This window comes from Hyaena hyaena, unplaced genomic scaffold (genome assembly GCF_003009895.1).
Source record: "Hyaena hyaena isolate Hyena2069 unplaced genomic scaffold, ASM300989v1 scaffold_777, whole genome shotgun sequence".
Lineage (NCBI taxonomy): Eukaryota > Metazoa > Chordata > Mammalia > Carnivora > Hyaenidae > Hyaena > Hyaena hyaena.
The window spans coordinates 649,080-674,177 of record NW_024081407.1 but is presented as its reverse complement, the minus strand read 5'-3'; the positions used below and the strand labels follow the sequence as shown (position 1 = coordinate 674,177).

Here is a 25,098-nt window from a genome sequence, read left to right as displayed (position 1 = left end):
GCTGGAGTTGCAGCATCCCCAGACTCACTTGATTCCAAACTTTTTAAAAACCAGCATTCCAGACTTGCTTGTGTCCACAGAGCACATACCATGGCAAGTGCTGAGACAGACACAGCTGTGCTTTTGGTCTACATTTGTAAATTGAATTATCTCCATTTTAGGCAACTGTCCCTACCTATCAGACAAAGACTTGAGCTCAAAGAATTAACACACTAATTCTAGTAAATGAATCAATGTTAGCAGACCAGTGATTAGGATTCAATGTGCTTTGGACCTCTGCGTGTAATCTGCCACTATTAAATCATTAGTGTGGTCCATTGATGTCCTTTAAATTAAAAAAATAATTTTCTCAATAGAAGAATTTACCTTTAACGTTGACTGACATTACCAAGTAAACTAATTGAATTTTTTGTTTTATTCCTCTTTGAATATATTTACGCTTCTTTCTATGCTGTCGGCATATGTTTATAACTATAAACAATCTCTTAAATTCTAAAGGATATTACAAAAGAAACCCTGGATTCTAGCAGTTTTCATCTAATGATGGAAAAATAAAACCTTTTTATTTAATTAACAGGTCTTTATTCTTGTATTGGTTATGAGTGGATGTTGTGATAGGCTGTGTGGCTGACCTTTGGGACAGGTCAGTTGCCTGCGTTCAGGGCCCTCAGCTAGGTGCTGGTGAGATCAACATCGGTCCCCTGACTTCACCTCCAACATCTCCTGGTCTCTAGGAGAGTGAGCCGTCTGGAAGAGAGACAGTACTCTGCTACGGCAGGAGCAGGGAACAGGTGAAGCGGCATCATAGGCCTGGGCCCCGGTGCTGCCCACTCGCTCTTGTAACAGCTGCCTTGAGTGCTGATGGTGCTGCATTAGGTGTTACCCCATCATAAGTGAGGGCTCGGACTAGAGGCCTCGTGATTTTTTAAGGCTCACAGGGCTGATAGCTGGGGAGGGAGAGGGTCTCCCTTGGCCTGCCTGACAGGACTCTTGCCTGGAATGGTTGGGTCTGGAAAAGAGCTCTCTGTAAAGTGCTCTTACCAACCCTGCTTTCCTCTGTCCTGGGACCTCCTGCCTGGGTGGGGGGCCTGGAGCTGCCTTCCTGTGGCCCACCTGCCAATGGGCACCGGGGCCTCCTGGTTATAGAATGGAAGACCCACAAGGGACAAGCCCCAGAAGTGTGTCATTGACCCAAGGGCAAGAACAACCTTCTCCAAAGACGTGTGTTCACACATTGTTTCATCCGAATGCACCCCTTTTTGTGGCTGCCTCGTTTGGGCAGACCCTGCCGATGGAGAGAAGCCAGAAGTAGAGAGTTCCTGAGAACAGAGAACCCGTGAGCTCTGGGGAAGGAGAGGGTGTGCACAGCGGAACAAGACAGATTTCTGGAGTTCTGTTTGAAACCTGGCTTCCCCATTTTCTTGGGTGTGCCCTTCGAAAAGGTACTTAATTTTTGAGGCTCAGCTTTTGAGAGACAAAATGGCGACCCATCAGGGACCTTGGAACAAAGCAGAATAATCAAAGCCGAATGGACTGAACATTTAAGTGCCAAGCACTGTTTTAAGAACTTTACATGTATTAAATCATGCACAGCCCTTCCTGAGAGCTGCTATTGTTGCCCTTATTTTATAGATGAAAAGAATGAAGCGCAGAGACATTAGGTAACTTTTCTGAGTTCACACAGCTAGTAAATTGAGGGACTGGGATTTGAGCCCTGGCAATCTGGTTCTAGAGTCTGTGTCCTTAGCCCCATGAAAGTGATCAGCCAAGGGATAGAGCAATGGAACATGCTTGGAGGAAGTCACAGGTTTAAGAATTAAATAACAGAGAATTAAGCCATCGTTTCTTTATGCAGAGTACATTTCCTTTAAGTTAAACCCTTCTTGAAAGAGGTCAGAAGACGGCAGTCTTTAGAGAAAGCTGGACTGTGGGAAGCGATCAGTTTGAAACGTCGGGTTTCACAAAGCACTGCTAGGTTTGTTTTGTGGATGGAAACTGCGTCACGGTTGGGTGACTTGTCCCGCTTGGAGATATGGCACCGAGTTGGGTTATTCAATAGGGAAAAGTCCAAATTCCTACCCCCAAAACACGCCCAAGTCCAAGTTTCACTCTGAAGCCCAGAAGCAAAAATTTTAGACCTATTATGACATGTTCCAGATAAACCTCCTTTATAATTAAAGCATGAATAAAGGCAGCCTTTCGAGGTGTGCCGAAGACTGGAAAAGTCAGACGCTCGCCTGAGAAGTACTGAGGTCTATATTAAATAGTTTTGTTCCAAATGTATCCTGCAGATTTTTGATATTTTTTTTGTTAATGATTTTTCTGGTACAGCGGTCCTTCCGCTACATTGATACATACTTGTTTCCATCATTACTCCAGTTTAGCTGACATCTTAGTTTAAAACCAGTAGAGGGTGATAACATGCTGATATAAAAATTACTCTGAAAGCTTTGGGATTAAGAAGGGACAATTAAAAGGACATTAGAACAAATAATCTACTTGATATGCAGAAGTATTTACAGCAGTTATCCATCCTTTGAAGACATTTCTCTTTACTACAGCCAGCGCTGCTTGCATTAAGTTTCTGTTCTGCATAAAGGAACTGGCACTTACTTGTTCTGCATAATCTCGTGGCGAGCGTATTCTAAGATACTATGATTTATGCTTGTTATCAAATTACGGAAATAACAGCTCTACCAGTTTTTTGAGGGGGGGATCTCCATAAAGGTATCGTGTCCTCTCTTTAACTGCCTTCCTGAGAACAGATTGTATTTCATCTGCTCTGTTTTGCAGCCCCCAGAACGAAGAGTCTTCCTTCCATTTTGATGGGAGTGGTTATTCAGTTGTGGAGAAGACACTCCGGGCTACTGGGACCCACATCATTATGCTTTTCAGCACCTTTTCACCCAACGGGCTGCTTCTCTACCTCGCTTCAAATGGCACCGTAAGTGGCTTATGGGACAGCAGGCGGCTCTGTGTGTACAGTCAGATTGCTAGGAGGAGAATTACGTTTCATGACTGAAGAGCATATGCGAAGATAACACATACATATGTATGCCATACTATTTCCTGTTTTAAGTAACTATTATAAATTCACCGAAGAACCTTTGGAAAATACAGAAGAGAGACAAGTAGAAAACAGCCTTCTTATCCTTATAGGTAACAGTAACAGTTGTGATTAAATTTTGACTTTCAGATGTCTTGCTCCACGTTCACTGTGAGCACTGAGGCCTTCTTTGAATTCCATGTTATTTTTATCCTATTGTGCAGGTGATCTCTCTTGATCTTCTCGTTTTTTTGTGTTTTTTTTTTTTTTCTGTGGGTGGGGAGACTGGCCCATGTCAATCTCAATGAAAAAGATATAGAGATTCCACCTATTTTACGGAGTTGTGGATTTTGGCAACAATGTGTTTCTCTCCTTTATATCTGTGTAGTATTCTAGAAAGTCTTCCTGGACATGTTAATTTCCTAACAGAGACCTCTGACTGATAGGCCAGATCCAGTTTTCTGAGTTTGACTTTGGAAGACTTCTGCCACCCTTGAGTCTGTAAGAATGACACAGCCGCCAGTAACTCTCTTCTCTTCTTCACAGAAAGACTTTTTATCCATCGAGCTGGTACATGGCAGAGTTAGAGTTACCGTTGACCTGGGTTCAGGGCCTCTTGCTCTTATTACCGACAGGCGCTATAACAACGGAACCTGGTACAAAATCGCCTTCCAGAGAAACCGAAAGCAAGTTAAGTGCACAGAAGAGCAAGGAGATGCTGGTCCCCCTCATGGGAACAGAAATCCTTCCAAAACCAGTGGTCTTTATTTACCTTATAGCTCCTTGGGTGTTCTTGAATGATATTCTAATAGAAAGCCATGGTTTTCTTTGAAATACTAAGTGCCAGGATTCACATTTTGCTGGAGAAATATTATAATTCCATTTTTCTATGGTTTCCAAGTACATTACTTAACATTAATTGCTGAATTGGAAATCAAGGATCAAATCCATTCTCTTTTCTGCCGTGCAGACACTGCTGTCATTTAGTTTTGTATATTCTAGATACACTGACTTTTATACAGACGATTTTTTAATAGTCAAGAACACTCCCTGGTCAAATGTGCAGAATGTGAAAGAGTAGGTCTTTATAAATGAGCTTTGTTTTTACTTTAATGTAGAAGGGGATTTTCATTTTCCCGTTTCTCCTCTTTGATCTCCTTTTAGGACTCCTAGCAGTTACTGATGCATATAACACCAGTTATAAAGAAACCAAGCAAGGTGAAACCCCAGGAGCATCTTCTGACCTCAATCGTCTAGATAAAGATCCAATTTATGTGGGTGGATTACCTAGGTCAAGAGTTGTGAGGTATGTCACGTGGCACAACTGTCATGTTTGTAATTGTCAAATGTGTCAGTTTCCCAGGGCTGCCATAATAAGGTGCCATAAGCCAGGGGACATAAGCAACTGTGGAGGCTACAAGTCCAAAATCAAGGTGTCGACAAAACTGCGTGCTTCCTTCTGAGGGCTGTGAGAAGGGATCTGTTCCATGCCTCTCTCCTAGCTTCTGGGAGTTTCAGACATTACTCGGCTCGAGGCCTGCATTCTCTCTGTGCCTTACTACACTGTCTTCCCTCTGTATCTCTGTGTCCAGATTTCCCTTTTTAAATTTATTTTTGGATATGAGCAGGGGAGGAACAGGGAGAGACAGGGAGAGAGAATCCCAAGCAGGCTCCATGCTGTCTGTTCGGAGCCCGGCGTGGCACTCGATCTCATGAATCACAAGATTATGACGTGAGCCAACACTTAACCAACGGAGCCACCCAGGTGCCCCTAAATTTCCCTTTTGATAAGGACAAGGGGTCATATTGGATTAGGACCTGCCCGATGACCTCATCCTGAGTACATCTCTAAAGACCCGATTTCCAAATAAGGTCACATTCACAGGTACTGGGAGTTAGGACTTCATTATCTTTTATGGGGGGCAAATTGTAACCCCTCACCTCTGCCTTGATTCTAACCACTGTGTGTCATATTAATTGGGATATAAAGAAACCCTTCTGCGGGAAAATTAACGATTTTCTATTTGTTGTCTTTAGAACATCTAGTGGTCGTTACTGTTACTTTATACTGTACAGTACTTGTAGACCCCACTTTCCATCACAAGTTGTTCTCTCTAGAAATGTCAGAACAGTAGGCTCTCTTTCAGGGCAAACAATAAATAAAATCATGCTGCCTGCATTTCTCCTTTGTGTGATGAGAACGAATAATGTATGTGAAAGGCTGAAAGACCAGCATCAGGAAGTTGGAAGAAAGGTGGCAGGGGAGGCAATGAAGTCCCTTTTTAACACTGATTCATGTTTAGTTTGGTGACTTTGATAATTTACATAAGCTCTCTGTGGGTCTTGGTCCTTAGTTTTGTAATTTTGGATTGGACAGATGAAGCCCTATGTTTCTTTCACACCATTAAAAACAAAAGGGTCCTGTACAAAATGCCAGCAGTCTGGGCAAGACCGATTCCGGGGAGTGGGATTACCAAATGTCAAAGCCGAGTCACCTGCCCAGTGGTCTCCAAATCCGTTAGGAGCACTATCCCGTCTTCCAGCTGACTCGTGCACGGAATCCTAATCAGCGGCACGGGGGTGCGTCCACTCTGGTTGCTGTTAAGCCGAGCAGCCCGGATCCACTCCTCACCCCTTTTCCTTGCCAGGAATTTCTGAAAGTTCCAAGGGACACAGCTTGCGCCCACGGTCACCAGCCCCCCACGCCCCATCTTGGAAATGAATCACACTTACGCTTCCGGGGAGTCGGTCACTTGCCCCAGGTCTTACCCCTCTGCCAAGATGGATCTGGAACTGCAAGACGGTCTCCTGATCCCCGATTCCAGATACTGTTTCCTCACGTGGCGGCAGCAGGGTGGGTGGGTGCTCCTGTAGCGACAAGCTGTGCCACAGTTCCTGTGTACTCTGCCTAAATGGACACTGTGTAGACACTGGAGAAAAGGTCCCCTTTTCTAGGAAGGCATTCCAGATCACAGACTTTTATGCTGGAAGGAACTTGGGTATCTATCAAGGTCAGGCTCCTCAGTTACAAAGAAGAAACAGACCCAGAAAGGTTAAAATCTGCCCTGAATCTTGCAGTGGCCTAATGGTCTGCAGCTCACTACTCAACACAGAGGGAAAGAAAAAGGAGATGTGACTCTGACTGGAAACCATGTGACTTCAAAGTTCTCCTGTGACTAACTGATGCTATAGAGTGTAACTCCAAACTCTGTTCAGTCATCTCCATATTTTGGAAATGAGAGATTGATTACATTACAACTTTATCCCAACCAGCAGTGTGGCAACTTCTATTAAGAAAAATACGGTACTGAGGCCCCTGGGTGGCTCAGTTGGCTAAGAGTCCAACTCTTGATTTTGGCTCGGGTCATGATCTCACAGGTCGTGAGATCAAGCTTCGCGTCAGGCCCTCTGCTGACGGCAAGGAGTCTACTTGTGATTCTCCCTCTCCCTCTCCGCTGCTCACATGCGCACATATACTCTCTCTCAAAATAAATCAATAACCTTTTTTAAAAAAGAAAAATATGTTACTGGATTTCAATCTATGTGCTTTTGTTTCCTTAGGACTGTGTAGTTTCTTGTAATTGGTCTGTGTTTTAAGGAGTATATTTAAATTGCAGTGACTACAATACTTTCCATTAAAATATGATGCATTTTTATCTGGGTAGCCATTTAGCCAAACTCCCTAAATTCAACCCCTTTCCTTGGTCATTAGACCATCAATATCATCAATATCCATCACCATCAATATCCTTCTTAGCGGGAGGCATAGACATACCTGTAGAATGACACATAGAAGCAGATCTTCTTCAATTGTAGGTCTATTTTTACTCCTTCTTTCAAAAACGGAGTTATAAAATCCAAATTTTGTCATTCTTATACCCTTCCCTACAGGAAAGGTGTCACCAGCAAAAGCTATGTGGGCTGTATCAAAAACCTGGAAATCTCCAGATCAACCTTTGATTTGCTCAGAAATTCCTATGGAGTGAGAAAAGGCTGCATACTGGAGGTGGGAAGCATCTTACTAATATTGGAATGAGTTTCTGTAAATGTCCACTGACTTCCCAACATAATAATAGTACAGTCTATGCCAGTGAGGTGGATGGGGGAGAGAGAGGATGGGGAGGCCAGCAGTAATGTTCAGGGGGGCCTGACGGTGCTCTTTTTCCTTTTTATCCAGCCTATCCGAAGTGTTAGCTTCTTGAAAGGTGGCTACATTGAATTGTCACCCAAGTCTTTGTCGCCAGAATCAGAACTGCTGGCAACATTCGCCACCAAGAGCAGCAGCGGCATCATCCTGGCTGCCCTGGGCGGGCACAGGGCGAAGCGGGGTCATCAGCAGGCACACGGGGTGAGTAGCGCAGATGCCGTTGGTCCTCAGGCACGGGCTCAGGAAGGAAAGGACTTCAAGAAGCACTAGTTGGAAGATGACTTAGCCGTGAACATCTGTTGCAGCCGTGTGGCCAGTTGTTTCCGAGTGTGCATCTTAATATGCAGAAGTCCCTATCGCTGAATGCCTTCCCCGATGAACCAGTGACTTCTTTGTATTACACGATCCATTTCTTTTGTTGAGCTTCTGAGAAGGTGCTACCCCTCCTTTTCAAACTCATTCAGATAGCATTTCAGTGAATGTCAAATTGTGCCCCACGTAGCACATTTTTCCTTATCTACAAATAGGACTGAAAGGAGCAGAAAGAGAAATGTGGCCTGTGACAATATGCACAGCGGAGCAGCTGTAGGAGAGAGAAAAGTTGATGGTCTTCCATATTTATTTTCCATTTTAAGAGCATCGATGAGATTTACCCTTTCCTTTGCTCAAACTTGCATGTATCACGTAATTTGTAGAGGCTTTACAGAATGCTCATTTACGGTCTTAATGAGATAGAGTTCACGTAGAGCTCATAGCATACTGTCCTCTTTCACACAAGGTACTTTACAGACATTGCTGTGTAGTGGTCGCAGCCACGCCGCAGGGCGAATGCTGCTTCCTACGTTTTGCTGAGGAGGAAGTGGGTTCAGGTTGTTAACCTGCCCAAGGTCACACAGCTGATATATGTTAGAGCCAGGGCAGGAACACCGGTCTGCAGACTCCTGGTGCCTCATGAGGCACTTGGCGAAGGTCTAACAGCGACAGAGTGGTTTATGGGCTCCACCAATCTTTTTTGTTTTCTCCTAGTTGAGATGAAATTTACATAAAAGTAACCATTTTACAGTGAACAGTTAGCATGTAGGGCTTTGACAACGTGGTGAGGCCACCTCCTCCATCTAGCTTCAAAGCATTTTTGTCACCCACAATAATAGCCTGTGCCACTAAGCAGGCACGTCCCATCCCCTCAGCTCCCTGGTCCCTGGTGACCAGCATCTTCCTTCTGTATCTATGAATGAGTGTCCCTATTCTCTAGATTTCATATAAATGGGCTCATACAGCATGTGACCCTTTGTGTCTTCCATTTAGCATGTTTTTGAAGTTTGTTCACATTGTGGGGATATGTCAGTACTTCATTTTTATGGCTGAATTGCTATTCCATTATACGTACATAGCATAATTTATTCACTGATGGACATTTGGTGGTTGTTTCTACCTTTTATCTGTTGTTAATATGCTGCTGTGAACATTCACATCAAAGTATTTGACTACCTGCTTTCGTTTCTTTTGGGTATATACCTAGGAGTGGAATTGCTAGGTCACATGATAATTCTTTGTTTAACTTTTTGAGGAACCAATGGACTGCTTGCCTTCACCAATCTTAAAATTTTTTTAATGTTTATTTTTGAGAGAGACAAAACACAAGGGGGGAGGGGCAGAGAGAGAGGGAGACAGAATCTGAAGCAGGCTCCAAGCTCTGAGCTGTCAGTGTAGAGCCCAATGTGGGGCTCAAACCCATGATCCGTGAGGTCATAACCTGAGCCGAAGTCGGTCGTTAACCGACTGAGCCACCCAGGTGCCCTGCCTCCACCAATCTTAATAGGACCATCTGCAAATCATAGTTTGCTGCTGGGTCAGCAAAATGGAATGCTGTCATCCAGGGCTCACAAGTGTACTGTGAAACACTCATACTCGCGTTCTGCTGATGGACCTATTTTCAATGTGGCAAAATAGTTCTCAAAGCTTTAATAATTTCCAAACTCTTCAACATTTTAATCCCACTTTTAGAAATGCAAGAAACAATTTCACAGGCCAAAAAAAAAAAAGTGTTATGTTTGGTAACAAAAAATTGGAAACTAAAATTTTAACAAAAAATTGGTCAATGATTTACAGTATATCTATCTGCTGGTACATCATGTGGCAATAAAAAGCATGAAGTAGAAATGGGAATCTTTGATAGGGTTAATGAGAAGACCATAAAGCAGAATGTAAATCCTGTGAACAGAGATTAGAAAGTCATACGCAAAATTTGAAAGACTTGTGTTAGATGGTGATATTCTTGACAAGTTGCTTCCTTGTTAATATTCCCATATTATCTTCATAATTTAAAAAATCACAGAGTAATGTGTTTTCTATTGAAAATCTCTTAGCAACCTTCCCAGGCCTTCTTTTCCATCATGCTGATTGAAGGCCACATTGAAGTGCATGTTAATTCTGGGGACGGAACAAACCCAAGAAGAGCTGTGCTGCGTGCCCCCAAGGGCACCTACGGCGACGGGCAAGAGCACTCCATCTCTCTGCTGAGGACTGGGAGGTATTCATGTACAAGGCCACGGTGACCTTGGCAGTAGGGACCATGTTAGGATATTCTTTGCAGCGAAAGGATTGGGATGATTAGTATGAAGTCATGAACATTCTGAGATTTTATAGCTCCAGAATCACTCTGGTGCATCTGCTCAGTAATAAGATACTTGTGGAACTTTCACAATAAAGAAACCTTAACTCTGTTCTTGTGTGGGGCCCAGGATGAAATGTTTCACATCAGATTAATTCTGTGGCAGATAGTACCATGGTGGGAGTAGATGTCATTGCATCAATACTAAATAATAAATGTAAAAGAGTCTGTAGGAACACAATAACAGTAAAATAGTAAATAGCATTGTGTCAACATTCCTACATATATCTCTTCAAAGCTGTAGATAAGTAAACCAAATGTTTCAGAAGCATGCTGCACATTTTATCACAGGTCAAGGAAAAGAAACATGCTCTCCAAAAATCAATTGAACTCAGTAGCATTTGATAACATCCATTCATTTGGGGAGGATGTTCCATTGTTAAGTGTTAATTTTCAAGACTCACCTTTTTATTCACTTAGTGTCATTAAAATTTATCTTCAGTAAGAACTTGTGGAATTATGTATTAAAATAGTTATGTTTATTATATTTAAACGCTTTTTTCTCCTTTGACCTTTTAGCATTATCACTGTCCAACTGGATGAGACCAATCCTGTGGAAATGAAGTTGGGCCCATCAGCAGAAAGCAGGACAATCAATGTATCCAACCTGTACATAGGGGGGATTCCGGAGGAGGAGTGGACATCAGTGCTCAAGATGCGACGATCATTCCATGGCTGTATCAAAAACCTGATCTTTAATATGGAGTAAGTGTAACTGCTCTCAATGTGGTTTTGTGCTTCCTAATCTTTTAACGCTGAGTACCCACCCTGACTTGCCATCTAATTTTGCTGTGTGAGATTACCTAAAATCCTACAAGTTTCTGAATAATAGGTGAACCCCACTGTTCTATCCCAAGTCTCCCAAATGGATTCTACTGGGTTAGAACAATGGATAGATCTGGTAATCATACATTAAAAAAACAAACAAAACAAAACACATTAGTTCCATCGGACTATGAACAGACATCAGAGGTCAAATACACCTTGACGCTCACTACCGGGAATACAGATATCTTGTGATGCAAGTTTCTTGCTGTCTTGAACTCTCTGCTTTAAAGGAACTTTTACAGTGGGTTTCCCACAGCTTTGGGTGAATGGCTCCTCCCAAAACAGTTACCGTCTAAGATCTGCAAGTGTTTCCCCCGTGGAGCTCATCCTCAGGAAGGGAATAGACACGTGCCCGCGGGGGTCTATTTCCTCCTCACTCGCCCCCGGCCTGTGTGAGAAGGCTGGGGAAACAAAAGCAGACCTCCAGGTAGGGCCGGAGCCAGATCTGCCCAGGACACACAAGCCCCCTCCTAGCGGAGCTGCCGGTTTGCCTCGAGACCTCGCACAACGGCTTGGGCCTCTGATGGCTGCGCTGCCCCCTGTCAAAGAACCTCTTAGGAGTCCTTGGACTTGGAAAGAAGAAAACATTACACTGGGTTTCAGCACAGTGATCATGTCAGAGCCTTGTTCTGCTCACTGGTCAGCTGGTTTACGTATTCGCCCAGTTCTCTGTTTCTAAATAAATTGGCTCAGCATCTTAGTCCCGAAGGCCCCGCGGCTGGGAGTTCCGTAGGGCAGGAGTGTTTCCGCGCTGTCCCCAGCTGCGTCCTCAAGGCGCTGAGAGGGTAGGCGCGCACGGGGTGTGTTTTGAGGGCTGCAGAGCGAAGGCAACGGCATGACTGTGGGGCAGGACTGCCTGGCAGGTGTCCACCTGTAAGAAGGGACTCGGTGTTCACCTGAGGCCAGTGTGGTCCGCGAGAAACAGGGCCAGAATCTCTCACCCCTGCCAGGGCTGCGCTGGAGCCACGTCTTGAGGGATGCCCAGTGGTGGCCAGGACGATGCGGGGAGGGGCTGGGGCGGCCCGAAGAATCAAATGAGAGAATATATGAGATTTAGGGACTTCTAGTCACTGGAAGATGGTCACTTTGGTTTCACCAAGAGTAATATATTAATGGCGTCTCACGGACTGTGGTATTCAACCACCAAATGACTTTGGTTCACGTGTCAGCTTGTACGTAGTATCTTCGTTAATGTTGGAAACCCTGTGTATCTAGACATTTGGACTTCACGAGTGCGGGTGGCTACGAACAAGTAGACTTGGACACCTGCTTGCTTTCGGAAAGGCCGAAGCCAGCTCTTCGTGGGGAGGACAGCGAGCTCCCGCCAGAGCCTCAGCCTTTACCACGTCTGGTAAGAGGGGCTTTCCTTAATTCTATCAGTCGCGTCTGGTCAGAACGAAAGTGTGCAGCCCAGAGGAGGCTGAAAGGGGGACCTCGTCACAAAGGTGTTGGGAGAACCAAAGGAGCACCGTGGAGCGACACCGCGGGGGAGGTAGTGCTTCCAGGGCGTGGGAGTCGGGGCTGCGGGGTTGGGGGGGGGGGCGTCTGAGCAGAGAGGGTGTCCTGGTGAGCACTGGGGCACAGAGAATGAAGGGCCTGTCAGAGAGGCCACCTGGAGCTGGAAGGGAGGAGAAACACTCCAGCTTCTTCCATTCACCTGCCCTCCAACTCCCAGAGGAAGCCATTTTTCTTTATCTTTCTTTTAAATGTTTCTTTTTGAGAGAGAGCGTCTGTGGGGGAGGAGCAGAGAGAGAGAGACAGGGAGAGAGAGAATCCCAAGCAGACTCCATGCTCAGCACAGAGCCCGACATGGGGTTCAATCCCACGGACTGCGAGATCATCACCTGAGCCTAAATTACGAGTCTGATGATCAACCAATGGAGCCCCCCAGGAGCCCCAAGGAAGCCATTTTTCAAAGAAGCCTAGGAATGGTTGCCAGAGTCATCCCCGTGTTGAGAAGCAGAGCAGGGGCAGGGCTGGGAATGGCTCTCTGCTTACACAGCACAGCATTTACAGACAGCAGGCCCTGACAGCTGTCTTCATCGGACTACCATACAGCAGGCTTTTCGGAAGAGTTTCTATATGGACACATTGTCACTTTCGATTTAGTCAGAAACTGGAAAATAAGTCATTATGTAAAATAAAAATTGAACATTTATTTGTTGCTTGAAAAAAAATTGATTCATCTAGGAGAAGCCAAGTTTGACCAAGTATTTAAAAAATATTTTTTTTAATGTTTATTTTTGAGAGAGAGAGACAGAGCATGAGCAGGGGAGGGGCAGAGAGAGAGAGAGAGAGAAACACAGAATCCGAAGCAGGCTCCAGGCTCTGAGCTGTGAGCACGGAGACCGACGTGGGGCTCGAACTCATGAACTACAAGATCATGACCTGAGCCGAAGTCAGACACTTAACCGACTGAGCTACCCGGGTGCCACATGAACAAGTATTTTTAATGGCAGTTATTAGTTCTCATTCTCTTCTCCCTTTTCTCATTTCTCTGTTTCCTTGGTTGAAAACACGCATCTAATTATTTAGATGGTGGTGCAGTCGTACAAAAAGCAGTACCTTCCAAGTAGGGCTGATCTTTGAGCTGAGGACAGTGCTCTTGGTAGCATCTACCTACCCCAAGCGGTAGCCTCACGTGGTCCAGACTCACTGTGTGGATGGTGCGGCCAGGCCACGTGCAGGTTCCCCAGCAGCCCCCCTTCCAGCCTCGCTCCTCCCAGCTGGACCCTGCTCTTGTCTGGGAGGAATTAGAGACCCCTGCTGGTCACCTGTGGGCACTTCCGGTCTCCTGGTGCACATGCTGCCACTGATCCCCTGGGCCTTCCCCAGGGTGAGAGGCAGGGGAGGGCAGCAGCAAGGCCTTTGCCCCTTTGGCCTGATGAAAATTCATGGGGATTTTAAGCAAACTTAAAAGTTAAACTTAAGAGTGGGACTGAGGTGAAAAACAGAAGCTCTAATTGCCTTCTCAGATAAAGACACAGCAAGTACATGATTTAAAGCAGAGAATAAGTCCGTGCAAACGTGCATTTGTGGCTATTGGTGTTCCGATCCTGTTGCTTCTAAGATACTTTTGTACACATTGGTGGGGGCCCTGGCTCTGTGTGGCTGAGAGTTCGTCTGCGTCTCTTACAGGAACAGTGTGCTGTGGACAGGGCCCCCGAGTACGTCCCCAACGCTCACCAGTTTGGCCTCACGCAGGGCAGCCATTTTGTGTTGCCTTTCAATCAGCTGGCCGTCAGAAAGAGGTGGGTATTGTTCTAAAGTCTTTATTAGATGTCTCACTGACAAATGAATCTGGGAGGTATTCTTCAGACGAGTCTTTTCCAGAAGCTTCTTGTATTTTATTATGGAGTATTCAACTTGCAACCAAATGGCAGCAGTGAAAAGGCAGAGAGAGGAATGCAGCCTTTGTGTAATTCAGACGCTTAAAATGAGGTTCTGCAGGGCTCCTGGGGCTTGTCTTTCCCCTTCTTGATGAAGGCTAGCTGCTGCCTCTCTGTATGAATACAGGAAAGCATATAGGTAGGGAATCTCTCTAAGTCACTCTTGTTCCAGAAACTCCAGTCCTCTAGATCTAGCATCATCTGGACTTTTCAAGCCCATTCTCTTGTAAGCATTTACTAATGTGATCAAATTGTCCACCCAAACTCTTTCACTGTGCCTTTCAAACTCCCTGGTGCCACACCCACACCAGTCTGCATGTTCACTCTTGCCCTCACATCTGCTTGTCCCCGAGGACTCTTTGTTGACAAAGCCAGCTCACATCCCACGATGTGGCCTGGGGGAGTCCACCTTCCTCTGCTCCTTCGGCCTGCACCTGGTGTAACTGCCCCCCGTGATCACTGCCCCCATGGCACCGTCTTCAGACCTTGTGTCTGAAATGTCTCTGTTCCACAACTTGGGCCGTCTTTCTCCGTGAATCCAGCCACCCCACACCAGACCTTCCCGCTCCTCTGGCTCCTCTCTGTCCCAGGGCTCTTCCTCAGCCACCCTCTCCCCATGGTCACACACATCCTGGCCTTCTTGGTAAATACCTATCCCTCCTCCAACCAAAATCTCTACTTGACACATCCTATTAACCCACTCCTCCTCATTTCTGCTGCTACCTCCCATTCCAACAGCTCCTCAACTGCATCAAGACCTTGAACCCCTCATGCTTTCTCACCAACCCCCTCCCACAGCTCCCCTAGAACGGTCTATCCCCAGCCAAGAAGGGCACAGTGCCATAATTACTGGTGTTCCTTTGTAAACTTCCACCATGGCCCCGGGAAAAACTCCTACTTGGCCAATCTGTACCAGAACCCAAACTGGTGGTCAAGGCTGCAAAAGTGTGTCTCTCCTTCCTACCTGGTTTGACTTGAAAGCCACGGCCATTGATTTCAGATAGACCCTCCAGACTGTATGGGAAGCCAATACATTTCTCTATTATGTTCATTTTCTAAAAAAAAGTTTTTATAGCTTCTCTTATTTCAAAACTCTGCATTCCCATAGCCTCTCTTCATGCCCCAGCCAAGGACTGCCTCAGTGAACAGAGAACCCCCTCCTCCGCCCACTACCCAAAAGAGCACCCCCGCTGCCTTTGTCCCCACCCTTGTCTCTCTTCCCCTGCACCACAGAGGAGGGGTCCTGCTCCCTCTCTTGCTAGCCCTCGGGACCCCCTCACCCCCAAGCCATCACCCTCCTCCTCAGTGTTAAAGAGGTGCAAACACTTGTGCCACAGATTGCCTCGATATACCCCAACTCAGTCCTCAGAGTTCTTGTATGGGGAAGGCACCATCTTTATTTTATAGACAAGGAGACTAGGTAAGAGGGAAGTCAGGTCCCCAGCCTCAGGGCACACAGCAGAACCAGGATCCAAACCCAGGTGCTATGTCTGTGCTGGTCATTCCCTTTCTAGTAGATCTGCACCTCATTATTTTTTAATGTTTATTTATTTTGAGAGAGAGAGAGAGACAGAGCATGCATGTGCGCAAGCAAGCAGGGGAGAGGCAGAGAGGGAGAGAGAGAATCCCAAGCAGGCCTCATGCAGAGCTCAGGGCGGGGCTCCATCTCATGGATTGCGAGATCAGGACCTGAGCTCACAGTATCCTGGCTGTATTTCATAGTAAGACGTCTTAAAAGAGTTGCCTTATTAAAAAAAAAAAAAAAAAAAAAAAAAAGCTGCCTCACGTGGCAGTCTCCCTTTCCTCCCTCTCTTTTCTTCCCCGCCCGCCCAGTCAGCCTCCCCTCCCCTCCCCTCTGCATCATTCTTGCCACAGTTCTCCCAGACCTGCTGTGGCCACATCCCGTGGTGCCTTCCGTGCTGGGCCCTCGGCACTGTCACATGCCTTTGGCCACTCGGCCTCCTTGGCTGCCCTAGCCCCAGCTGCTCCTGATTTCCTGCTCACCCCTCCTCACCCCTGCTCAGCCTCCTTTGCTGGCTCCTCTTCCATCCGAGAAGGCCCAGGGCCTCTTCTGTGTATTCTTCCAGGGAGCTTCCACACTTCAAGGGCTGTAAAATAGCATCGATTTGCACCAGCTCCCACATCCCTGGCCCTGATGTCTGCTTCGAACTCAGGCAGTGTATGCCCGGCTGGCTCCTCCACATCTCTGCCTGGATTGGCACGAGCTCCTCACTATCAACATAACCAAAAGAGAATTCACAGTCTTCCCCCGCCCCTGCTCGCCCGATCTTTGCCATTTCTGTAGACCTCAGCACCGTACCCGTGGATGCCCAGGGCCCAAACCTAGAGACGGTGGTCTTTCCTGCCCTCCCCAAATTCAGTGCACCTACAGGTCTTACTGCTTCCTCCTCTGGAGCACTGCAGGAGTGAGTTCATCCCCTCTGTGTCCCCCACGGCCCCCTGGCCTCGTGGACGGCTGCAACAGCTGTCTGTGGACACCCTGGCCTCCTCGGATGGACTCTTCACATCAGAAGTCCCTTTTAAGATGTAAATCAAGCCATGCCCACTCCGCTTCTTAATACTGTGACTTCCCGCTGCGCTTGGAATCTAAATACTGCCTCCCGGAGGCCCTCATCCACGAGGACAGACCTACTCTCTTCCTTTCCCCGTCCCAGAGCGCTTTAGCGCCGTGCTGCCTCCTGCGGGGGGGAACCCAGACGCAGCCTTCCCTCCACTGCCGAGCGGTGCCGTCTCCCACGGAGCCCTGGCAGGGGGATCCCGGGCGGCCGCCCAAACCAAGCCCATCGTTCTAACCTGCCCAGCACTGTCTGAAAACAAAGTGCTGAGCTCTGTGCGGCTGGCTCCTGTCATTCAGGTCTCCGCGGAAACCGCACCCGTTCCGAGCTGCCTGCCCCGACTACTTAACGGAACCACCAGTTGGCCTCTCAGGACCCATGACCCAGTTTTCTCTCTGCTAGATTTCTAGTATTAGTTCTGTGGGAGGAGAAAGGACATTCCTCTTTGTCCACTGCTCCAGCCTCAGCATCTAGTACAGTTCCTGGCAGACACACGTATGTGGTAACTATTAGCTGGGTGAATGGATGGATGGATGGATGAAAGACTAATGAATGGCTCTCTGCTGGGCTGTTAAATATACGGGTTGAAACAGCCATTGGCATCTCTCTTGGAGGTTACTGTTACAAGTGAAAGTTTCTTTCTGAGGGCCGAGCTCTTGTCTTCCCTCCAGGCTCTCCGTTCAGCTAAGCATCCGGACGTTTGCCTCCAGTGGTCTGATTTACTACATGGCCCATCAGAGCCACGCGGATTATGCCATGCTCCAGCTGCACGGGGGCCGCCTTCACTTCCTGTTCGATCTTGGGAAAGGCAGAACTAAGGTCTCCCACCCGGCACTGATCAGTGATGGCAGGTGGCACACGGTATGCCCTCAGGAAGCTTGTGATCACTCGTGCTAAGGTTTATTCCACCCATCCCCTCGTATCCGCTCCAGTTCACCGTCATGAAATGATCCTTTTGATTTCCAGCTTGCTGTGTGTCCGCTGCCTCCGCTATAGAACATGAGCTGCTTGCAGGCAGGGACCTTTTCTGCATCCTGAGGCTTAGCTCGGTGTCTGACACCTAAAAGGCACTCCGGAGCTAACGCTGGTGGAATGAGTGAAAGGGACCAAAAATATTCTCGACTTGATGAGAAGTAAATCAAGCCTGCCCTTGATAAGGGTGGAGTGAATGGGCCAACCCTTAGGTCATGGCCTTTGCTTGCCTCTAACTAGGTCGGGAGAACTTCCTGTTCTAACGCGCGCGCTTTATTTTTATTTTTTTTTAATATTTTTTATTTATTTCTAGGAGAGAGAGAGAGAGAGAGAGAGAGACAGCGTGAGCAGGGGAGGGTCAGAGAGAGAGGGAGTCACAGACTGAAACAGGCTCCAGGCTCTGAGCTGGCAGTCAGCACAGAGCCCGATGCGGGGCTCGAACCCACGAACCGCGAGATCATGACCTAAGCGAAAGTCGGACGCTTAACCGACTAAGCCACCCAGGCGCCCCCTAACGCGCGCGCTTTAGCTGGGCCTGCTCTGGCCTCCTGCCCGGCTCGGTCTCCTCAGCAGCGACCGTGCAAAAATCGGAGCCGTCCTTTAGGACCTCATTCACGTTGTTACAGCTGTAATGAACAGATGTTGCAAACAAACATCTGTTACAGTTTTCTCAGATTCCTTAAAAACTGTGGATATTCTCATTTTGCTCTAGGTCAAGACAGAGCACTTTAAAAGGAAGGGCTTCGTGACTGTTGACGGCCAGGAATCCGCCACGGTGACCGCGGTGGGAGACGGTACCATGTTGGACGTGGAAGGAAAGCTGTACCTAGGAGGTCTTCCCTCTGAGTACAGAGCCAGGAACATTGGAAACGTAAGTTGCATTTCCTGTATGGAGCCCAGTTTGCCTTTATTGTGGTTGTGCTTTTGTTTTGTTTGTAAAGGAAAATGTTATTTGTTGAATTACCTTGTTTGAAACTGGAGCTTGGCTGCATTTAAAAAAAGTTTTTTTAATGTTTATTTTTGAGAGATAAGACAGAGCATGAGTAGGGGAGGGGCAGAGAGACAGAGGGAGACACAGAATCCAAAGCAGGCTCCAGGCTCTGAGCTGTCAGCACATAGCTGGTCGCCGGGTTCCAACTCACGAGCTGTGAGCTCATGACCGGAGCTGAAGTCACTCAACCCACTGACCCATCCAGGTGCCCCCAGTGACCCTAAGTATTACAGTATATGATATTTTTAAAAAATATTTTTAATGTTTGTTTTTGAGAGAGAGTGCACACAAGCAGAGGAGGGGCAGAGAGAAAGGGGGACAGAGGATCCGAAGCAGGTCCCAGACTGACAGCAGAGTCTGATGTGGGGCTCGAACCCATGAACCATGAGATCATGACCTAAGCCGAAGTCGGACGCTCAACTACCTGAGCCACCCAGGTGCCCCATGATGCACACCTTTTAAACGGCATCCCTAAGTTGTGTGGGGGCTTCCCCTGGAAGCTCAGCCGACCTTTCCTGTTAATTAACGAGCCTTTCCCTTTCCCCAGCCATTTAGCCCTGGTACAATGCAGGATGTCCAGTAGATTTATAGTTGCAGATTAGAAAACTCAGGGCCTTGATTCCCACACTACTTAATCAAAATAATAGAAAATATGTTTACTGCATTACGAGCCAAGATCTTACTAGCCAGTAGCTTTCAGTTAGATGTTTATGTAAACTGTTGTGGAAATTCGATTTTAAAAACCAAAAGTTAATATTTTAACGTGTCTTGTTGAAGCATTAAGAAAATTTTACCCTTGCCCTTCTGGTTATACTTAGTGTATCTATTCTCATGTCACTTGGTTTAGATCACCCACAGTGTCCCCGCCTGCATCGGGGAGGTGATAGTGAACGGCAGACAGCTGGACAAGGGCAGCCCAGTGTCAGCATCTGCAGTGACCAGGTGCTATGCAGTGGCCCAGGAAGGAACTTTCTTTGAAGGAAGTGGATATGCAGCTCTTGGTACGTGTTATCGGTGATCTGGAAGGCAACGTGTGGGTTTAGGCTGCACTCTGAAATGGATCCAATGGTCTGTCCTGATAGGATGGGATCCCCTGGACAGGCAGGCGGACCATCGTTAGTTAAGTGTTCCAGTGTCTTCTCATTTCTCAACTCCTAAGGCAGAAGCCTCCTCCCGCTCGTGGCCCCAGAGGGCCCAGCTGCTCCAGCCCGGAGAGCGGCTCCTTCCAGCAGAGGGCAAACGTGGTGCTGGTTCTCTCTGTACTTGCCCTGAATTTACGGAAGGCAGAATATTCTCTCTGCCCCAGTTAATAAAGGCCTGTGACAAAAATCAGTGCATCAAGTATCTAGACCAGCCAAATGCAAGTCAGATTTGATGAAGAAACGGACTCCCCTGAGACTGTTGACACTATGGATCCTAAGTAGAGGAATTTAAATGTCTAAAAGGCCTTCGAATGTCTATTCCTCAGGGCCCAGAACCAGCCTTTGTAATGGAGCCGGCCTTCCCTCTCCGTGTGATGTACTTGAGTTAGTGTTTCTCGCCTGTTTGCACTCCCAACCCTGCCCCTCTTGGCCTCGGTTCTGCTTCCTACCCCAGGAACCACAGGTGTCAGGGAGTCCTAGTGGGAGACCGGGGACGGCCGGGAGGAACGGAAAAGCCAGCACGCTTCTCTCCTTCCTCTGGGCTTCCACGCTCTGGTAACTCCACCTGCTCCCCACTTTCCTCTAACCCTGCGCTGAACAGCTGCCAGCTACGTATCCCCAGTTTGGATTCTCAGCTTTTCTAGCACTTGAATAAAATACCCATTAAATCCTTATGTAAAAAAAAACAAAGACAACAACAAAAAAACCCCCAAAACTAGTGTGGGTACTAATATGCTCAGTAAATGATGACATACTCGGTATGTGGATATTGGGAAAATAAAGTGGACTATTACTGGGTAGCTGATGAAGGGATTCTATGAATCAAATCCCTTCTGGCTTTTCCCTAGAGGAGAGAATGGGCCTGCCTGGGCTCTGGTCCGCCTCAGCCCCGCCAGGTTATCTTGAATAGCATCACTTCATCTTACAGATGAGGAATCTGAGGCCAGAGAGTGGAGGTGAGCTGCTGGCGAGGATGGAGATGGATTCAGAGAAACAGCTAGTGCCGGGGCCCCTGACCTAGGAGCCAAGAGGCACAGCCAGCTGGCCGGCCCACGGCCTCTCTGACTCTGAGCCTCCCTGGGCCAGGCTCACCCCTAACTCAAGATCATCCTTGTATCTTTCAGTCAAGGAAGGCTACAGAGTCCAGTCAGATGTAAACATAACACTGGAATTCCGCACCACCTCCGAGAATGGCGTCCTCCTGGGGATCAGCAGTGCCAAAGTGGATGCCATCGGACTGGAGATTGTGAATGGCAAGGTAGGTGCTTGGGGTCCTCCTTTGCCCTAGTGCCCGAGACAGCACAAATATCTAGATCCAGACTTCCATTGATCGTTTCAGTGGAATGGAGAAAAGGCTTAATTAATTAAAAATTAAAAATGACCAGAAAATGGAAATTAAAGTTAAAGCAAAATTGCAACTTTACCACACAGAAATCTTTTTTCCAGAGCCATCTCAAAGTTGCCAACCTGATGCTCTACCTTCCCTGATATGTGTTCCCTTTTTATTTGGAAGTAATTATGGATTGCTAACAAGTTATAGTAAAATGTATAGGGAGATCCTCCTGTGTTAGCATCTGCATAACTTTTTTTTAATTAAAAAAATGTTTTTTCAAACATTTGAAAGAGAGAGGGAGACACAGAAGCAGGCCCCAGGCTCTGAGCTGTCAGCATATGTGGGTCTCAAACTCACAAACTCTGAGATCATGACCTGAGCCAAGGTCAGACGCTTAACCTACTGAGCCACCCAGGGCCACAGCATAACTCTCCTACAACATCAGATCCATGAAATAGACACTGGCACACGCCAGAAGTTTTTCAGTTGCATTACTTATACATATACGTGTGTGTGTGTGTAGCTCTACACAATTTTGTTTAGCTTTATGTATCCACCCTCACAATCAAGTCACTTAATTGTACCTCAAGGCTCCCTCAACCCACCCCTTCGTATCCACACCAACTCTCTCCCCAACCCTGGGCAACCACTGATCTGTTCTCCAGCTCTCTGTTAGCTCATGAGTGTTATATAAATGGTACGATACAGTATATATTCTCTTGAGATTGGGTTTTTACACCCAGCCTCGTTTCCTGCCATTGATCTGTGCTGTTGTGTTTATCAACGGTTCATTTTTTTTCCTTGTTAACTATTACGCTCTTGCTTTTCCATTTCCAGTCCTTCCCATGCTCGGAACAAAATGAACTGAACAATTAGAATACCTTAGTCTCTTTTGCTTGAAAACTGCCTCCAGGGTTTCTCCTGGTTCTCCTGCTCCTTCCTCACCCCACTGGGGCTATGTGGATACAGGCAAGATGTAATGTCCTTTCTTTTCTGTAAGCTCTCTCCTGACCGTAGCTGAGGTGTGGCTCCGCTCTCCTGGTCTTCAGGCCCCACCTCTGTCTTTTGTGGCCTGTGCTCCCCGGTGAGCTGTGACGAGTGGTGTGGAGTTTCAGCTCTCGCCAGTGTGTGGGGACTGATCCTGGAGATCTGGCCAACATCCCTTGCAGATCAAGCTTCCCGTCAGGGACACTGCTACCTTTTCAGCCATCTTCTGTGTCCCCCAGAGGACCCTAGGAGAACTGGCGAGCTGTTGCCAGGCCACTCCTAGACCATGGGGATGAAAGGCGTCTCTCAAATCTCCTCTCTATCTAACTACACTTGGCCATTTCTCTTGCACTGTGGTCAACTTGTGTTGCTCTGGAACTAAGATGCTTGAACCTACTTAAGCTACTGCCTCCTGCAAGGGAAGGAACAAGTCTCTGTGCTCTAGTTTTTTCCAATTGTGTTTGCAATCTCATTTGCTTGTTTCCAGTAATTCTGCTTCTCCCCACTGGGTTTCTGGCCGCTCAGACATCCTAGAATGGGGGTGAGGAGGATGTAAGAAAATCAGAGCTGCCCCTTGCCCTTCACCTCTTAGTTCATCTTCATGTCTAAACAGAGCTGCCTCTACATCATAGCGCTTGCCTCTCTACACTGTGGCTTATAGCCAAAGGCTGTCTCGTCTGTGCTTCAAAAGAATTTTGAAAAATTTTTGTATCATTTGCACATTTTTATGTGACATCTAAAAAATGTTATTGGAAACGTAACAGTTGCCAAAAATGTGATTTCTGATGTATATTTTACCTCTACTATTGGCTTATTTTTCCTTTAAAACTTTTCTTAGCTGTTGCCCGAGGGTCTGTACTGTACATCTTTAATTTATCAGAGTTGACCTTGAAATACACTCACCTCTACAATACTATACTTACACGTCTTCCCTGCTCTCTTTTGCAAGTCTTAGATTTTTCTGTGCTACAACTTGCTGTGGTAGGTAGGGTACCTATCGTCTGTCACAAGAGAGTCTGTAAATGTTCCTTCATCGGTGTGAGCCACCTACTATGAACTGACCGTCTACACCCATCAGCTCCTGCAGCCCTGAAAATGGCCCTGCTTTGAGGGCAATGGCTCGGGCTTGTTCCCATGGGGTGGTCATTGATCCTTTCTGTAATTTCGGGAGTGAGGAAATCTGAATCCTTTGAGGTTGTTTCACAATCACTGTTTTTCATCGCTTACCCTCCTTTTTAGCAGAATGTTGGGATTTATCTACTCCAAGAGCATTACGTAAATGGATCGTGTTCCTTCAATATGGAAAAACTCACCAAGGTATTTGCCTGTGTCTTGGTTGTTTAGATCTTGTTTCACGTTAACAATGGTGCCGGGAGGCTAACCGCCGCGTACAAACCGCCAGCTGCCAGTGCTCTGTGCGACGGGAGATGGCACACGCTTCAAGCTCAGAAAAGCAAACACCGCTTGGCTCTGATTGTGGATGGGAATGCAGTTCGTGCCGAAAGTCCACACACGCAGTCCACCTCAGCAGACACCAACAATCCCATTTATGTCGGCGGCTACCCAGGTACGTATGGGTGTCTGCTTTGCCCGTCCACTTTGAAGCAGCACTGTCAGTTTAGCTGGATACAGAATAGGGATTAAGAAAAATACATGGTTTCTAAAAAACCATTCTAAAAAATACATACTTTCTAAAAATGCATTCCTTTACATTTCTAAATGTATTCCTTTACATTTTTAGAAAGTCTATTTCAAATACCTCGAAGTTCTCAGAAAAACTAAAATCTGTGCACGTAAATTCATCATTAGGTAAGGCTCTGAGAACACAGATGCAATGTAAAGTAAGCTAGATGACCCCCCAGAGTAGGAGATCATTTTAGGGCGGGTAACCATTTTAGAGGACAAAGAAACATGGTCTTACCCTCTCACACGGATCCTGGATTTGAATTCTATGTTTCGGATGTTCGCAGTGCTTATTACAAATGACAACACAAACATCTCGTTGATGACTCTTAAGTCATAACTATGCCTTAAAATTACTACACATTAAAAGTTTTCATGGACTTATCACAGAAGCCTAATTTTGATGAAGAAATTACTCGATATTATTTTTTGCCCCTATTGTGCTATTCGTGCAATTTAATAGAACTAAGCCAGACTTCCCCTCTCTTCCTTAACAGCTGATGTGAAGCAGAACTGTCTGAGCAGCCAGACGTCCTTCCGGGGGTGCCTGAGAAAGCTCACCCTGATTAAGGGCCCACAAGTGCAGTCCTATGACCTCAGCACAGCGTTCCATCTACAAGGGGTGTCCCCCCATTCCTGTCCTGGGGGTGAACCCTGAATTTCAGAGCAACTCCGCAGGTGGGAATCGTTGCTTGCATTTTGAGAATTGTTTTTGTGAATTAAAGTCTCTTCAGTTCTGACTTCATTTTCAACTCAGGTTAAGTATTTCCAGAGAGAAATTTTGTGCTTCTATAAACCGAAACCATGTGTACAACGAATACCTCTATTAAATAGTTAAAACTGTAAACTGAATTCAGTGGCTCTTTCTTTGTAAACATTGAATATTCTGTTGGTTACTTGACAGTTTTTGATGTTTTGCATTTTGAGTTTTATAAAAATACTGAGTCTGGTCCAAGATAGTGTTGTAGGAAGACCCTGAACTCACCTCCTCCACAATCTATACCTATTTTATAGAGCCGTTCCTCCTGAAGAACTGAGGGCTGGCTGGCTTCTGTGCAACAGAGCACATCAAGAATGGCCAGAGAGGTGGGGACATGGTAACAAAAGGAGCCCCCAGCCCTGTGAACTGCGGTGGGGAAGGTTAGCACAGAGGGACCATGAGCTGATCTGTCTGCTCTACAGCACAGAAAAGACCATCGTTTAAAAGAGCAACTAGTATCTAAGAGATCCTGCCTTGTAACTCCACCAAACGAGAGAGCTGCTGGAACTCTCTCTGGGTCAGAAGGGCTGGCAAGTGCCATGGCTTACACGCGCCCAGACACCCTGATAGCAC

General features: G+C 46.7%; 1 protein-coding gene and 1 long non-coding RNA gene across 5 annotated transcripts in view; one reads left to right on the top strand and one right to left on the bottom strand.

Annotated features, from left to right (window-relative positions):
* Nucleotides 1–24,612, top strand: part of LAMA1 (laminin subunit alpha 1) — a 167,311-nt gene extending 142,699 nt beyond the window's left edge. For both annotated transcript variants that reach the window (XM_039218722.1, XM_039218721.1), the window contains exons 49-63: nt 2,794–2,944; nt 3,593–3,737; nt 4,211–4,352; nt 6,938–7,052; nt 7,224–7,394; nt 9,560–9,723; nt 10,384–10,569; nt 11,908–12,043; nt 13,831–13,943; nt 17,329–17,518; nt 18,342–18,500; nt 19,468–19,621; nt 20,887–21,020; nt 23,427–23,649; nt 24,263–24,612. In XM_039218722.1, the coding sequence (XP_039074653.1) occupies nt 2,794–2,944; nt 3,593–3,737; nt 4,211–4,352; nt 6,938–7,052; nt 7,224–7,394; nt 9,560–9,723; nt 10,384–10,569; nt 11,908–12,043; nt 13,831–13,943; nt 17,329–17,518; nt 18,342–18,500; nt 19,468–19,621; nt 20,887–21,020; nt 23,427–23,649; nt 24,263–24,423 (2,344 nt within the window). In that variant the 3' untranslated portion in view covers nt 24,424–24,612. The remainder of the gene's footprint in view (nt 1–2,793; nt 2,945–3,592; nt 3,738–4,210; nt 4,353–6,937; nt 7,053–7,223; nt 7,395–9,559; nt 9,724–10,383; nt 10,570–11,907; nt 12,044–13,830; nt 13,944–17,328; nt 17,519–18,341; nt 18,501–19,467; nt 19,622–20,886; nt 21,021–23,426; nt 23,650–24,262) is intronic.
* Nucleotides 13,949–23,456, bottom strand: LOC120221359. Of its 3 annotated transcripts, XR_005525788.1 has the most exons (5): nt 23,396–23,456; nt 21,977–22,612; nt 16,096–16,313; nt 15,046–15,136; nt 13,949–14,194 (listed from the first exon to the last, which is right to left on the bottom strand). It is a non-coding gene; the product is annotated as an uncharacterized LOC120221359 (long non-coding RNA). The 3 variants fall into 3 exon arrangements; XR_005525789.1 differs by lacking the exon at nt 21,977–22,612 and having other exon boundaries at nt 23,396–23,454; XR_005525787.1 differs by lacking the exons at nt 21,977–22,612; nt 23,396–23,456 and having other exon boundaries at nt 16,096–17,322.
* Nucleotides 24,613–25,098: the final 486 nt, after the last annotated feature.